We start from the raw sequence: 16,614 nt of genomic DNA on the forward strand, positions 1-16,614 counted from the left end.
GGGCATGGATAATAAGCCATTTCTTTCTCAGTTTTGGAAAGTCACCACTTACCAACGTCCTTCCGAATCCTATAGAGAAGAAGGTGTCCTTGTTTGGTTCCAACAAGAAGCCATTCCTCTGGAAAAGAAGAGAGCTGTGAGGAACACCGGCTTTCTTTATCTCGGGGTTTCAATCAGAACCTCAAGGTCAAGAAAGTGAGTTCTTTTTCATAGCAGGTGTTCTGCAAAGCTAAAGAATATTTATAGTCAAGAAATATTTGGGAATCAACTAATCAACAATGCATTTATTCAACAATTACTAGACTAAACATATTAGAGAATTAAAAAGTCCCTGGCTTCATTGTTTCAAAATTAAACTGACCAAAAAAATATCATGGAAGTATGTAAAATTGTAAAACGGATAGTGCAAACATGAGACTAGGTATCTAATCTCAGGAATAACAACTAAAAGGCAACCTCAGAAAGTCAATGATTTAACTTTTGGGAAAATAGTGTATTAAGTTTATGGAATTCATTATCTCAAAAGATGGTCTAAAGGATAATAGCAAGTGTTGATGAAGATGGGAATAAACTGGAACCCTCATACACAGTCGGCAGGAATATAAAGTAGTACAGTCACTTTGGGAAACAGCCCGGCAGTTCCTCAAGATTAAACACAGGGTTACTACCTGGCCTAACAATTCCACCCCTGTGTATATACTTATGTCTGCACAAAAGCTTGTACGCAAACATTCACAGAAGCATCATCTGTGACAGCCAAAAAGTGGAAACCCAAATGTCCATCAACTGATGGATAAACAAAATGTGGCATATCCGTACGATGGGATATTAGCCAGCTATTAAAAAACTGAAGTTTTGAAGGGACGAATCCTGACATTATGCTAAATGCAAGAAGCCAAACACAAAAAGCTGCATAATGTATGATTCCAGTTACACAAAATGTCCCGAATGGGCAAATCTATAGAGACAGAAAGATTAGTGGTTGGCTAGGGCTGGTAGGCTGGGGGGAAAAGGGGGATGAATACTAATGGGCTCCGGGGTTTTTTTTAGGGTGACAAAAATGTTTTAGAATCAACTGTGGCTATACTTGCACAACTCTGTGAACGTACTAAAACCATGGGATTTCACATTTTTAAAAAAAGATTATTATTTATTTATTTAAATCCTTTATTTATTTATTTTTTAGAGAGGGAAGGGAGGGAGATAGAGATAGAGAAACATCAATGTGCGGTTGCTGGGGGCTATGGCCTGCAACCCAGGCCTGTGCCCTGGCTGGGAATCGAACCTGCGTCACTTTCGTTTGCAGCCCGTGCTCAATCCACTGAGCTATGCCAGCCAGGGCTGTTTTTTAAAATTTTAATTGAAATTTTATTTGACCCTTTTCAGGCTTTGGAGGTGCTGAGAAAAAAAATGCCTTTATCATACATGCAAAGTAACAACTTCCCTTTAAATAGTAAAAGCACCACAACATACTCATTCCTAACCTTCAAAGTCATAATGAAAATGTAGTAACAGCATAGAACCTGGAAGAGGCTTGATTTGGTGACAGAATCAGTGGGGGCTCAGGTGGCCAGAGGGCCTGAGCCACAGGCGGCCTTCACATTCCACAACATGTCATATAACACAGCTGTATGTGCACAACACAGAGAATGAGACGCCTGCAGAGCAGGTGCAGCACAGGGTAAACAGTCCCTTCTGAGGCTCAACACCACACCTGAGGAAGTGGACCACGCTGCACAAATAAGCAGCACACACATAAACAAATGAGAGCCAGCCCTAGACGGCTAGCTCCTGACAGCCTAACTCTGAGACACAAGGTTGGACTTGATCCCTCCTAGGAAGTGAGTGAGGCTGGCCCTTCTTGCTCATAATTACCCTACTGAAGCTCTGCCCAACAGTACGACCCGGTCCAACCTTACATGATAAAAAATGCCATCCCTGGCCCAATGCTGGCCACTGCAGGGAATAAGCTAGTAGTCACTTCCCTTCACTGGGTCAAGGAGCAAAGAACAGTGTTTCTCAAAGTATAAGTCCCCAATTAGCCACATCAGAATCACTTGGACTAATTAAAAATGCACATTTCTGAGCCCTGCTCCCAGAGATCCTGAGTCAGTGATTCTACAGTGGTGTCCTGAAATGTGTTTTAAAATCATGAGACATTCATGTAGTTCCAAAGCTAAAACTGAGAACTCTAGCTTCCATCCTTGTCCACATACCCTGTTCTCTCCCTTCTGTTACAGGTAAGCATTTTAGTAGTCTGTGATTTATCTGTCCTTTGTTTCTTTGGATAATATAAGCAAATATGATTGTGTATATGCACATACAGATAACACACACAAATCTGCACTTTTTTTTTACATGATCTGAATATACATTAAAGTTTAGGAATCAGGCTCTAGAATCAGACATAATTTACATGATCTTGAAAAATTAAATTCTCATGTTCTTCCTCTGCAAAATGTGGTTATTATTTTATAAAAGCTCAATATGATTAGCACTCAATAAATGGAAGCTATTACCATTAATGTTATTATTCATTAATTAAACTAATATTCAGTGGATACCCATTAGGACTCTGGAACTGTTGTAGGAACTGCAAATAGAGCAATATACAAAACAAAGTTCCTACTCTGAAGAAATTTATGTTCTAACAGGGACTGAGAATAGTTAGGGAAGATATTGCTGATTTACGTGACATTTCAGCAGAGATCTGAATGAGAGAGGAACAATCCATGAAATATCTAAGGCAAGAGCGTGCCAGGCAGAGGAAACAGCGAGTGCAAAGGCCCTGAGGTGGCTATGTGCACTGTGTTTTCATGGAAGACTGTATGACTAGTACCAGATAGATGCAAGGGGTAAGAGCATAGGAGATAAAGTCAGGGAAGTAACCAGAGTCCTGATCATGTCAGATGAAGCCAGCCATTGAAAGGACTTTGGAACTTCTCGTTGTGATGGAAAGCTACTGGAGGGCTCTGAGCAGAAAAGAGATGTGATCAGATTAATTTTTTGAAGGCTCACTCCACCCCTGTGTAAGTAAAAAATCTGAAAACAGCAGTGGCAAACACAGGGTGATCGGTAAGAATACCACTGTGGTGATTCAGATGAGAGAGGATGGTAAGCTCATCAAGAGTAGAAAAAACAGCCCTGGCTGGCGTAGCTCAGTGGATTGAGCACGGGCTGCGAGCCAAAGTGTCGCAGGTTCGATTGCCAGTCAGGGTACATGCCTGGGTTGCAGGCCATGACCCCCAGCAACTGCACATTGATGTTTCTCTCTCTCTCTCCCTTCCCTCTCTAAAAATAAATAAATAAAATCTTTTAAAAAAAAAGAGTAGAAAAGTGGAGATGGAAAGCAATGATTGGGCTGTAGACTTTTTCTGGAGGTGGAACAGATAAGATTTGCTGACGGACTGGATGAGGTATATAGGAGAAAAAGAGAAGTCAAGAATGATTCCAAGGCTTCTGACCTTAGCCAAATGGGTAAACAGAAATGCCATTTGATGAGATATGGGATGCAGGGGGATAGGCATGTTTTGGGAGAATATAATCATCAAAAACTGTTCTGGCCGTGTTGCTAGACACCCAAAACAAAGATGCTTAAAAGGCAGCTGGATTCTCTGGAGTTCAGGGAGAAATCATCATGAGTACCCTCCTCACTTCCATTCCCAGGAAACAGATTATGGTGTGTCAAAGACATCCTCCAGCTCCAATACTGTCTGGCCCTGCATGAGCTGGATCCTGGAGGTTCCTGAATGAATGTCAGGTAAAAGGGGTAAGCACTAGAAAGAATAATATTCATTGCTGGTTAAGTCTGAAAATAAAGTAGTTTTGAGGCAGGAGACGGTAAATGGCCTCTTGTAGCCCAATACCTATCACGGCATCCTAGTAGGCAACAGGCATTTCTCCTGTTTGGTGGGAGATCAAGGCAGGTCAAAACCTACCGAGCATTACAAAGCTGTCTTCCTGAAAAGCACAAGTATAGGGAGTCTTTACTGAGACAAAGTGGAGTTGGTGCGAGAGGCTGAGACATATGTACTACTAGGTCTACAGGGCATCAGAGTGAAGAGACATGACAGGGTAAGTGGAGTGTGGTGAGCAGCTGCACTCATCCTTTTCTCAAGCGTATGTCCTAGGCCGATGGGTACCCTTCCTCATGTTTCCCTAATAGGCAGCATATGTCTCTGGTATCATTTATCTTGTATCGTAATCTGTTTATATGCCTTTGTCTCCCACTGTGTGTCCTAGAAGCACAGGCACTGGCACTGTGTCTTACTCATCCTTGCATTCCTGTCCCTAGCAGAGAGACTGATCTGTGTAGGCACTTAATACATATTTGATGAAGAAATATGAGAATGATTCCCTTTGTATAGTGTCAGGTCTTTTTAAAAGTTTTTTTCTCCTCTATTTTTAATTCTGAGAGCATTTAATGATAGGAAATGGAGACCTTCTTGAGATAGCTGAAGGAAGCCAGATTCTCTGTTTAACCAAAAGGACTAGGACAGCTTACTAGTGGTGTAAGATATGATTTACATGGAGATATGATTTTAAACAGGCTCAGGGCTGCTAAAGGCAGGAGGGGCAGACATTAACATGAAGATCTGTAGTGAAAGCACCCTACTGAAGAGGCTATAAAGAACTCTGCAAGGCTGACTGGATGGCACTATCCACAGATGATGCATACGATGTCAGCCACCACCAAGATTCCACCAGACCCATCACAAGGACTTAGCTCAGCATAAGATCTGGGTTAAGTGTTCTGGGCCACTTTTTTTATGGCCCTTGATTTCTAGTACCTGGACATTAACAGGAAAGATTGAAATTATTTGTTTGGTCTTTGGTGGCTATTAGATACAACCAGTCATAGATAAGATCATAATGTTCATAGGTAAGAGTTAAAGTTTAGACCCGTAGAACCTTTTGTGCCTACCAGTCACACCTGACTGGTGTGACTCAGTGGACTGAGTGCCAGTCCGTGAACCAAAGGGTTGCAGGTTCAATTCCCAGTCAGGGTGCAGGTCTGGGTTTCGGGCCAGGTCCCTAGTAGGGGTTGTGTGAGGGGCAACTGCACATTGATGTTTCTCTCCCTTCTCCTCTGTCTAAAAATAAATAAATAAAACCTTAAAATAAAAACAAACCTTTTTGTATTCCACAGTATACAAGAGATAAGAGATGTCTGACCCTAGCCACTTTCAAGAAGATTATGTAAGTTTTTACCAGTTACATTTCATGACAGCCTGGAATGATGTTCTTCTACCTACCAAGCTAGGTAACTTTGGCACTTGAATGTAAGACAACTATTTGACTAGTCAGTGACTTTCAACCTTTTTCATCTCATGATACATAAAAACCAATTACTAAAATTCTGTGGCACAGCAAAAAAAATGTATTTTTTGCTAATCTGGCAAAAAATAGGCATAATTTTGATTCATTCACACAGGATGGCTATTGTGTTGGCTGTTGTCATTCTTTTTTTATTTAACAGTCTAAGGGATAAGAGGTCAGTGCCCCTAAGTAGGTATTGCATATTAGAAATTCTTGCAGCACACCAGCTGAAAATCGCTGGGCTAGATTAAGAGTTTAGAGTAACAACGTGAGTTTCCTACAATGGTGACAAGCGAACAATGAGCGATCGCTAAGGAAAAAAGGTGTATGTTGTTAACTTGTTAAATCCCAATCCTACCCACCACCTAACCAGTACAACACTTATTCTGGGTAAGTTCAAGTCCCTGGCAGGCTGAAAACTTCCCACTCCTTGTTCCTCCAAACTAAAGACTTCCTGGTAATCGAAATAAGTCAAAGCTGAGCACAATTAATGAGGAAAGCTCAACCTCCAACTCTGCACAAAGAACAAGGGCAGGTAAAACGTCCCTAAAATGTTTGGGTCCCTGGGATCGCCCAAAGAGCCCCACAGCCAACGCTATTTACAACACTCTGCACTCCTTTATCCCAGTTCCCGACTAGCGTCGGCCAGACGCTAGTTCACTTCCCCAGCCCTGCAATAGGTCCGGGCAGCTCCTGCGCTCCCGGGCCCTACCGCCGCCCCTCGGTTTTTCGGCTCACCCCAGGCAGCCAAACAGTCGATCTGCAGAGGCAGCTTTTCTAGGATCGGCACCGGTTCAAAGGCGTCGTGCATGGCGGCGAGCAGGGAGTCGCTGTGACAGTCTCACCCTGAGTGCGCCGTGACGGGCTCGAGAAGAGAACATTAAGGGCCGACCAGCATCTGGCCAGGGACCCCAATTACAGGCCTTTCAGCAACACAGCCATCATCAACACTAGACTTCCTTCTGGCCTAAGCCCACCCCTTCCGCAGACAAAGTCCCGCCCCTTCCGCCCGGCTCTTAGAGCATCTCCAAGGAATGCAATGATGCTTGGGTTCCCATTTCGCCCTGGATCCAGAGCTTTTCCGTCATGGTGTGGCCATGGGTTTAACAAGGAAGGTAAAAGATCTTAATCTTAGAGCCGTCTGAGGAACTGTGGTGTGGTGGTGAATGAATTCGGGCCTTGGCGTCTGACCTGGGATGGAGAGCTGCCATTCAGGAATTTACCTGTAGCATTTAAGAAATTTAATCTCCCTAGGATTTACTCTTATCCGAAAAATGATGGCAGTATCAGGTACCGACCTGACCTAGCATTGTGAGCGCTCAGCAATGCCTGACATACTCAGCACTCAATCAATGGTAGTTTCAGTATTACTATTATAATCACAGCCTTGCTCTTAGATTTTAAAGGTTGTTCCAAGCCAGTGGTTCTCAAAGAGTGGACTCTAGACCATCAGCATCAGCATCACCTGGGCACTTGTTAGAAAAGCAAAGTCTCAGGCCTCATTCCAGCTCTACTCAATCAGAAAATTCTTTCCAGCAGCCTGTTTTACTAAATTCCCAAGGTGAGTCCATGCACTTGAGTGAGAACCACTGCAAGAACGATCAGTATTATCTGGCAATTTACCTACAAAAAAATTGCAGGTATGCCATAAAATTAAGCATATTGGTCTAAATCAAAAGTGTAAAAGAAAAATGGGGTGAGTCTGATAGTAAAAAAATGGCCCTGATCACAATTTTTTACACCATGTCAGTTTTTTCATCTATAAATTAGGAATATTGTCCTATCTTTACCAAATGCTGTTTCTGATAATAAAATGAAGTATTTTCAAGTAGTAAGAAACACAAAAATTGCAGAATGAATCTTACATTATGTCTAGTTTTTACCAGGGAGAGAAAACATCTTGAAGATTTAGAATTGCCAGCTGCTGCGCTGGAAGAAGGCCTAAGAACATGTTGCAGCTCCAGGATGAAGGGCCAAGACTAAAATAAGTAATGAAAACTATAAAGTAACAAGTCAATGTAATGGTATAAATTCCTTCTGAACCTGTTTTTAAAAAATGACACACTATATACAATCACAGTAATAGAACAAGCCTTAAGAAAAAGCAGAAAGAATTAATGAGTCCCAAGCTACCGAGTTTATACTATAAACTCCCGCTTAACATAATAGCTTCCTCCCCTCCCCCACCCCTTGGTCTCAAGTTGACATCTAACCAACTTCAAAAAACATGTGATCAACCATCCTGCAGCATTATGACTATTACTCACTTGCTGAGTTTTACTATGGAAGAACAGAGGCATACAACAGTTACAACAGCCCTCTGCTGATGGGTTAACCTGAGAATATTGTCAGTTCCTCATACTGGTATTATCCTTAGAGATACTGCCAAACTGACTTACAAAAAAAATCACCACAGCAAACAGCTATAGAGAAAAGTTACATAAATGTAAACACTTTCACTATAATAGGAGTGAGTGAAGGCTATGGTGGTATGGTTATTTGTTCCAACAGATAAGATGAAGAATAACAACCATGGAATGAAAATTCCCATTGAGAGAGTTTGGGAGAAAGAAGGGTCTTTAAGAGAAAATCTGAGAAAAGACAAAAAACATAGTAATTTTGTTAAAATTTTTTATATTAAAAAATGGCATGAACTTCTATGTAGAACAAAACTCTTGGGAAGGCAAAAGTAGACAAACCATTTAAACAGAAACATAGTGTATCAAATGAATCCCATCACCTTGTGATGTCTCTTTAAACAGTCTCTAAACCAACACCAGATACAAGAACCGTTGATTCCTAAAGAATGAGCAGCAGTCCAGGGCCTCCATACTACCTCATGCAAGAAAACTTTAAGCTGGAAGGACCTGTTTCCTTTGTATTAGCTCCTGCTTCTGAAGAAACACAGTACTCGGGGTGCTCACTCACAAGCACTTGGATGGAGTGCCTCTCTGCCTCTAGTGCAACACCCAGTGAACGGCAGGAAGGCCAACAAAGCATTGTGTCCGACTCTGCAATGCTGCCTTGGAGGCTTACAAAACAGTAGTTGAAAGTTTTGGAGCGTGCACCACATTGCCAGCAATGGGATGTGTCACAATAGAAGATGTCAAGAGTTAACCTAATATTTCTCTCTAAAGTACATCTCAAATAGAAAAATCTTTAATATACACCTTTGTAAACAAAATTGCACTTGATTTTGCTTTTTAAATGATCTAAATTACATTGTAACAGTTTCTTTCTCTCCCTGTTTTTTCGTCCTTTTAATCATTGACAGAACCATGGCTCCTTAAGTCAGGGCATATTTTTCTCAAAACTACCTCTGTAAGCTGTAACCCTGGCTTCCCAGGAAATGGCAAGATAATTAACAATTTCCCCCATCACCTATGTAACTCCTTAAATAAATAAAAATTATAGGCAGTTGCTCCTGGAGATTACATATTATGGTGTTGACGTCAAGAAGATGTTAAACTTTTTAGTTTGACAGATTAAACAATTTAAACATCATAGAAGGCTCAGGAACAACAACACACATAAGTTGCATATAAACATCCATGTCAGGGTGTAGGAGGGAATGGGGCATCAATGCTGAAAATAAGAAACTTGTAGATTTTTCTCTTCCTATGAACTTGTTTTCAGTAAGATGTTCTCCTAGTCCTGACACCTCTGACCAGGTCCAACACACAAAGATCAAGGAACAGATCAGGATGTCATTCCCTTCTTTAACCCCACGGGGCAGTATAGAGGACTGACAGGAGCTGATCTCTTCCCAGATACTGGCCATCTTCAACTGCACATCTTCCCACTTTACTCCATTTTGGACCTTTCAAAGTGCGTGATCATTCGTTCCTTGGGAAGAAAAAAAAAAAGGTTTATTCAAAATACGTTAATTGTAAATGGTCTGCATTCCAAATATCTTTTACACAGATGATGCACATGCACATTTTCTGCAAGTACATGTTTATGTTCGTTAAACACCTAGAGAGATGGTTCCTAAACGTTTATGAAGGTTTTGAAAGACAGACATGTCCAGGCCCCACCCAAGATTGACTGAATCAAAATCTCTAGTTCTTCCCTGGCTGGTGTGGCTCAGTTGATTAAGCATCAGACTACGAACTGAAATGTCACTGGTTCAATTCCTGGTCAGGGCACATGCCTGCACTGCAAGAATGCAGTTGGGGGCGTGCAAAAGTCAACCAGTCAATGTTTCTCTCGCATATCGATGTTTTTCTCCCTCTTTCTCCCTCCCTCCCATCTCTCTAAAAGTAAAGAAAAATCTCTAGTCTTGTACATCAAACAACAAATCAAAAGGTTTTAGAATTAATCAAGATGATTAAACAAATATTTACTTAAGACTAAGCTCTAATAAAAATGTGTGCCTCCTCTGATTCAGGAATTTAACTTGAATAGTCAAGGATGTGGGTACAGATTTAGAAACAAGTATTTCTACTGCAACACTCAAAATTATAATAAAATATTAGAAAGAATTGTGTCCAAAAACAGAACTGTGTAAACAAATATGCTATATCCTTATAATGAGATATTATACACTCATTAAAATTACATTGATGAAGAAGTTCTAGAGACCTGTTGCACAACAGTGCACACAGTTAACACTTAGCTCTTGAGAATCCTTAGGATGGTCATTTTATGTGTTTCTGACCACAGTTTTTTGGTGTGCTCAAAAGGCTTTCTGAAATCTAATATTCAGAACATGTCCAAACTATTTCCCAGTACTCAGCCTGCAGTTCCTACATAAGACTTCATCGTGAAGCCTTCCAGATGAACTGTATGCAAGCATATAAAAAGATCAAAAATCAGCATGTCTAGTTCCTTTGCCAGACTGGGGAAGTTTTCCTTCATTTTTTGTTCAAATAAGTTTCCAATTTCTTACTCTTCCTTTTCTCCTTCTGTCCCCTCTATGGTTTGGATGCTGGAACATTTAAAATTGTCCCAGAAATTCCTAAGCCTCTCATTTGTTTGAATTCTTGTTTCTTCATCCTGTTCCGCTTGGATATTTATTTCTTCCTTTTGTTCCAAGTTGTCAATTTGAGTCCCAGTTTCCTCCTGTCACTGTTGGTTCCCTGTATATTTTTCTTTTTCACTTTGTAGAGTCTTTATTCCTTTATTTTGTGACCACACTCAAATAATTTCTGTGAGCAGCCTGATTACCAGTGTTTTTGAACTCTACATCTGATAGGTTGGCTATCTGCTTGTTGCTTAGTTCTTTTTCTGGAGTTTTGATCTGTTCTTTCATTTGGGCCATTTTTCTTTGTCTCAGCACACCAGTTCTGTTGTAAGGGGTGGAGCTTTAGATATTCGCAAGGGCAAAGCAATCCACTTCAATGGGCTGTGGTGCTGTATGTTGCAGAGGGACATTCCAAGAGGGAATGATGCCACCTGCTCAGCTCTCTCCCTTTCAGTCACTTCCCTCATTTCCCACAAATGGATTGTGCCCTTTCAGATGCTGATTCCCAAATAGGTGGGCTTGTGTATCTTCTAGGACTCTGTGGGTTCCTCCAACGGACTCCCCTGTGAGACTGTGGGTTTCTCCACTACTACAACTCCTCCAGGTTTTTACAGCCAGAGGTTTTGAGGATTTACCTCCCTGCACTGGAACCCTGGGTTGCAAGGTTTGTCTCACTCCCAAGTAGTTCCTTCTGGCTTATCCGCAAGCGACTGTGGGACTGCCTGGTCCACCAGCAGCCTCCACACCTCAAGTTCTCTCTGCCCTGGCCTATTTCTGCCCCTCCTACTAGTCTGGATGAATGTTTCTTCTTTAACTCCTTGGTTTTTGGATTTCTATACATTTCAGTTTGGGGGCAGTTCTGGTTGGTTTTTAAGTTGGTTGTCAACCTTCTTTTGGTTGTGTGAGGAAGCAAACCATACGTATCTAACTACACATCCATCTTGGCCAAAACCCTTTGAATATCTGAGTTCTAATGAAACTATTTCTATTCTCATCCTTTTCAATAATACTGTTACTGCATCAAATAAATATCCCTGAACAGAGAACTTATGACTCCCCATTAAGTCACCAGACCCACATTTTATGCATGATTTGATTACTAACCTCATCTGAATCCAGAAGGGCTGGAAGTGCTCTGCAAAAAGAAAAACACCCAATTGAATAATGTAAAATAAAGCCATAAGCGGTTCATTAAGGACACTGGAATAATGAATGCAATTAAAAGTTTTGGGGTAACTAAGATCTGTATCTTATTAATGCCCGTTCATAGCGGGGGTCAGGGAGGGATAGCAAATTAAAAATAAGAATCAGAATTATTGAAATTATATGGAAAAAAACATGTTCTGTATTGTAATAGGACCCATGTTTAATAAAATTATAGCCATGGAAAGGAACTCAAAAATCGCAAAAATAAACAAAGAAAACAGAAACAGACTCCGGTACAGAGAACAGACTGATGGTTGCTAGAGGGAGGGAGGTTGAGGGTCTGAGTGAAAAAGGTGAAGGGACTGAAGTACATATTGGTAGTTACAAAGTGGTCACAGGGGTGTAAAGTGCTGCATTACGGTGTCACATTAAAGAATATAGTCAATAATAGTGTAATGATGATGGATGGTGCCACGTGGGTACCAGAAATATCAGGGGGAGCACTGTGTGAAGTATAACTCTCGTCTGACCACTGTGCCATACATATGAAACTAATACAGAATAATACGAGAAACCTGCAATAAAAATTTTTTTTTAATTCTAAAAGAATTATCCCAGTGGTTTTGGCAAGATCTATACCAAAATCTTTCTAAGCAAAAATGTCACTTGAACAAATAATATCAATTACTTTTGTTCGTATATCATTCAATAATCTTTATTATTAAACATTTTTTAATGTTTTAAATTAATTTTTTGAGTATTTTTGTCTTTGACGTCCAATGTTACCTACAAATATTCTCATTATTTTACTCTGCCCCTCCCTCATTAAAACCATAAAAGTAATATTAACTTTGAAATAGTACGCTTATAGCAATGGTTCAAAAACTTACACATCTGTCACAGAAGAAGGAACATTTTCTTCTACCCACTTCAAATCATCTTCCTGCTGGGAACATACAAGTACCAGTTGTTATTAAAATGCATAAAATAATAGATCTCAAATAAGAATCTAAAGAGGTCTCAAAATCTTTAATCTGTTGTCACTATGAAATAGTACATTCTCATAACAAATGGGGTTGCTAACAGCAAAGTCAAATAACTTAAAAAACTATATAATCAAAATATGAAATGATGCCCTACACCCTTAAATGTTTTCTGATCAAGGGTCTAATACCCTTAGTGTACACTGCATGTAAGCTTTGCTCCTTGGAGCTGAAATAAAGTGCTTCATGTATTGGATTGGCCAAAAAGTTTGTTTTTTTCCTGTAAGATGGCTCTACTAAGTCCTTAGTTGTCTTTAACTTCATTTGAAACAATTTTGTTAGATTGTATTATGACAGCTGTCATATCAGTGTGCATTTAAAAAAGAACATCAAAATTGGTAAATTTTTGTGTAGCCATTTTAATATTGAAGATGGAAGAAAGTGACATTTCCAGCATATTATACTTTATTTTTTAAAAAAAGGTAAAAACACAGTTGAAACACAAAAAATGATTTGTGCAGTGTATGGAGAAGGTGCTGTGACTGATTGAACATGTCAACAGTGGTTTGCAAAGTTTTGTGCTGGAGATTTCTTGCTAGATGATGCTCTACAGTCAGGTAGATGAGCTGAAGTTGAGAGTGATCAAACTGAGACATTAATTGAGAACAATCAACATTCTACCACATGGGAGATAGCCCCCTTACTCAAAATATCCAAATCAGTGAAGTTATGGGTGAAAATGAAAAATGTCTTTCATTTTACGCAAAAACTAAATCAACTATTGGGCCAATCCAATAGAATAAATACACAATTCTACAAAAAAAGAAAACCAAAAGGTGCTGACTAAAATATCTGATCTTTAATACAAAAACACTTTGTTATTAATTAATGAGGCTATGATCTCATTGATGAAAACCATTACACAAAACCATAAGACTGGTCTGGTCTCTTTTTAGAACATAGAAGCAAACCATCTAGTTAAAGATTACTAAGCCCTAGATGGAATCACTTGTTTGTTTTTAAAAATGTAAATGTAATATATTAAAAGATTTATAAAGCAAGCTGAATAACAGCAAAGGTAAAGAAAGTCATTAAGGTCTGTACATAACTGCTGAGTTCCACCAAGGGCTAGAGGATAGGACACACAAGAAAGAAAAGTCATACTTACTGCTTTGTTTACTTTAGTATTTCCATTTGGTTCTTGTTTGGTACTCCTCATTTTCATTCCCTCTGTAGGAGGGAAAAAAAAAGAGACTGGTTAACAATGTCAATATACTAACAGTGATTGCAAAAATGGATTCAGAGCTTTATTTTAAGCTTACGGACATGGAATTACACAACAGATGTTTCTCCACCTTTAGATTTATGCTGGAAGTTCAAAGCCACATTTTTAGCTCATCTCTAATAAGCAACCTGGACACTTAATGTTCAATTATTTGCAGGATTTACCATAGCTTTGTCTTAAGATTCATGCCCTTACTTTTGCTTCTCCCTAACTTCACCCCATACACAGTTATAGAATAATAAACAATGCAATTATATCCAAGTATCTTGATTTTCATACTCAAAATGTTGTAGTTAACCCTTGAACAACATGTGTTTGAACTGTGTGGGTCCACTTACACAAGGATTTTTTTTTTCAATAAAAACAGTAACTATATTTTTATCTTATGATTTTAATAATACTGTCTTTTCCATAGCTTACTTTATTGTAAGAATACAGCATATAACAGAAAATATGTGTTAAGTGACTGTTTATGTTATCAGTAAGGCTTCCTACCAGTCTAGAGTTGGCTATTAGTAGTAAAGTTTTGGGGAGAGTCAAAAGTTGTACATGAATGTTCAATTGCATGGGGAGTCAGTCAGCAACCCAACCCCCACATTGTTCAGGGTCAACTGTATTTACTTTATTCTATTTCTAAAAACCAAAAAAGAATATTTAAAGCACAAATAAATGGTATATTTTATCACTACCAAAGCTTTCTTTCAGCATAGGCTCCTTCTGTTCATCCTCTTCCTCTTCCTCAGACAATGGTGAGAAGGCAAACCTGAGAGAACAAAGGGAAAATGTTAAGGAAAAAAATTAGAAAACTACAGACACTGCCCCACTCTCTGGATTTTACAGGACTGATTACTGAAGCTCCCAGTTATAGTCATTCATAAAATTAGTTTACTGAATAAAAAAATAATTCTTCCCCTTCAGAAACCTCTCAATTGCCTATATTAGCAAGGGAGAAGCAGGACAGTGCCATATTTGTAAGAGTAGGCTCAGCCATATAACACCTGTGACTTTAGACAAGTTACTTATTCTCTGTACCCCAGTTTTCCCATCTGTAAATGGGGATTACAGAACATTACTCACAGAGGTGCTCTGCAAAAAGTAAGCGAGTCATTTCAAAAAGTGCTTAGAGTGCCCTGACTGGTGTGGTTCAGTTGGTGGACATCCCTCCACAAGGCAAAGGGTTGCCGGTTTGATTCCTGGCCAAGGCACATGCCCGGGTTGCCTGTTTGGTTCCTGGTAGGGGTGTGTACGAGGGAACCAGTTGATGTTTCTCTCTCACACCAATGTTTCTTTCTCTCCCTCCCTCCCTCTCTCCCTAAATATAAATAAAATATTTTTTAAAATATTTTATTTATTTTTTAAAGGTTTTTTTATGTATTTATTTTTAGAGAGGGAAGAGAAGGGGGGAGAGGGGGGGAGAAAGGGGGAGAGAGAGAGAGAGAGAGAGAGAGAGAGAGAGAGGGAGAAACATCAATGTGCGGTTGCTGGGGGCCGTGGCCTGCAACCCAGGCATGTGCCCTGACTGGGAATCGAACCTGTGATGCTTTGGTTCACAGTCCGCGCTCAATCCACTGAGCTACACCCACCAGGGCTAAATAAAATCTTTTTAAAAATCAGTGCTTAGAGTAACACCTGACACACAGTAAGCATTCAATAAATGTTCATTTACAAGCATACGTATCACACAGATGAAGTAAATTCTCAATTTAAAATCTCAGCCTTCAATTTGGTAGTTGAGATGAAGTCCTGATTGTGTGTATTTTAGGTAATTTAAAATCTCTTTCCAAGTGGGGAACTGGAAAGATGAAGGCCTAATCTGGTACATCTCAGATACCTTTCCTTCACTAAATCCAAGAGACTCTGCAGACAGGTCATTCCTAGAATGCTTCAGCTTTGAACTTGCTCTGTACTTACTGTTGCCTATTATTTTCATTCTACCTAGTTTATAAATCTCCCTTCTGTGATTAAAAAAGAATACTCTGTAAGCTACAAATATAGGAAATACCTACAACTTGTTAACATAACTAACAAAATTTCAGAGTAGATATCAAAGTTAATGATGACAATTGAGAAGCATTTATTTTAAAGTGAGAATTAAGATGAGGAGGTCCACTCTCACTGCCTTGATTCAACAGCCTAGCCAATACAATATTCAGAAATGAGGCAACAAGACTAGTTGGAAAGGAGTAACACTGTCATTATGTGACCTTATCTGGGAAGCACTTTACCTGCCCTTTCATTCTAAATGATAGCTTGCTGGATACAGTAATCTTGGATGTAGGTCCTTGCCTTTCATCACCTGAATACTTCTTGCCAGTCCTTTCTAGCCTGCAAAGTTTCTTTTGAGAAGTCAGATGACAGTCTTATGGAAACTCCTTTGTAGGACACTATCTGCTTTTCTCTTGCTGCTTTTAAGGTTCTCTCTATATCTTTAACCTTGGGCATTTTAATTATGATGTGTCTTGGAGTGGTCCTCTTTGCGTCCCACTTGTTTGGGACACTCTGTGTGTCTTGCAGTTGTATGTCCACTTCCTTTGCCAAATTAGGGGTGTTTTCATTATTTTTTCAAGTAAGTTTTCAATTTCTTGCTCTTCCTCTTCTCTTTCTGGCATCCCTATGACTCAGATATTGGTATGTTTAGAGATGTCCTAGTCTTCTTATATTCTCATTTTTTAAAAATTCTTATTTCTTCATTCTGTCCTGGTTGTTTATTCCTTATGTTCCCAATCATTGATGTGAAGCCCAGCTTCCTTCCCTTCACTCTTGGTTCCCTGTGGATTTTTCTTTATTTTACTCTGCGTAGCTTTCACTTCTTCCCTTATGATTTTACCACAGTCAATGATTTCTCTCAACATCCTCATTGCTAGTGTTTTGAACTCTGCACCTGATATGCTGGCTATCTCCATTTCGCTCAGTCC

At 39.6% G+C, this 16,614-nt stretch overlaps 2 protein-coding genes across 9 annotated transcripts in view; both read right to left on the minus strand.

Moving 5' to 3' along the window:
- VPS39 (VPS39 subunit of HOPS complex) overlaps positions 1-6,304 on the minus strand; it is a 43,328-nt gene extending 37,024 nt beyond the window's left edge. For 2 of the 4 annotated variants that reach the window (XM_028506062.2, XM_028506059.2), the window contains exons 1-2: positions 6,058-6,288; positions 53-118 (exon numbers count right to left, since the gene is read on the minus strand). In XM_028506062.2, the coding sequence (XP_028361863.1) occupies positions 53-118; positions 6,058-6,130 (139 nt within the window). In that variant the 5' untranslated portion in view covers positions 6,131-6,288. Of the gene's footprint in view, positions 1-52; positions 119-6,057 lie in introns of all 4 variants that reach the window. The other 2 variants (XM_028506061.2, XM_036032047.1) reach the window with 2 other exon arrangements.
- A 1,629-nt stretch (positions 6,305-7,933) lies between these two features.
- Positions 7,934-16,614, minus strand: part of TMEM87A (transmembrane protein 87A) — a 44,242-nt gene continuing 35,561 nt past the window's right edge. For 3 of the 5 annotated variants that reach the window (XM_028507824.2, XM_028507823.2, XM_036032097.1), the window contains exons 16-20: positions 14,389-14,462; positions 13,583-13,644; positions 12,322-12,377; positions 11,390-11,420; positions 7,934-9,165 (exon numbers count right to left, since the gene is read on the minus strand). In XM_028507824.2, coding sequence (XP_028363625.1) covers positions 9,124-9,165; positions 11,390-11,420; positions 12,322-12,377; positions 13,583-13,644; positions 14,389-14,462 — 265 coding nt within the window. In that variant the 3' untranslated portion in view covers positions 7,934-9,123. The remainder of the gene's footprint in view (positions 9,166-11,389; positions 11,421-12,321; positions 12,378-13,582; positions 13,645-14,388; positions 14,463-16,614) is intronic. The other 2 variants (XM_028507825.2, XM_036032089.1) reach the window with 1 other exon arrangement.

The sequence above is a fragment of the Phyllostomus discolor genome, chromosome 1, assembly GCF_004126475.2.
Source record: "Phyllostomus discolor isolate MPI-MPIP mPhyDis1 chromosome 1, mPhyDis1.pri.v3, whole genome shotgun sequence".
Classification (NCBI taxonomy): Eukaryota; Metazoa; Chordata; class Mammalia; order Chiroptera; family Phyllostomidae; genus Phyllostomus; species Phyllostomus discolor.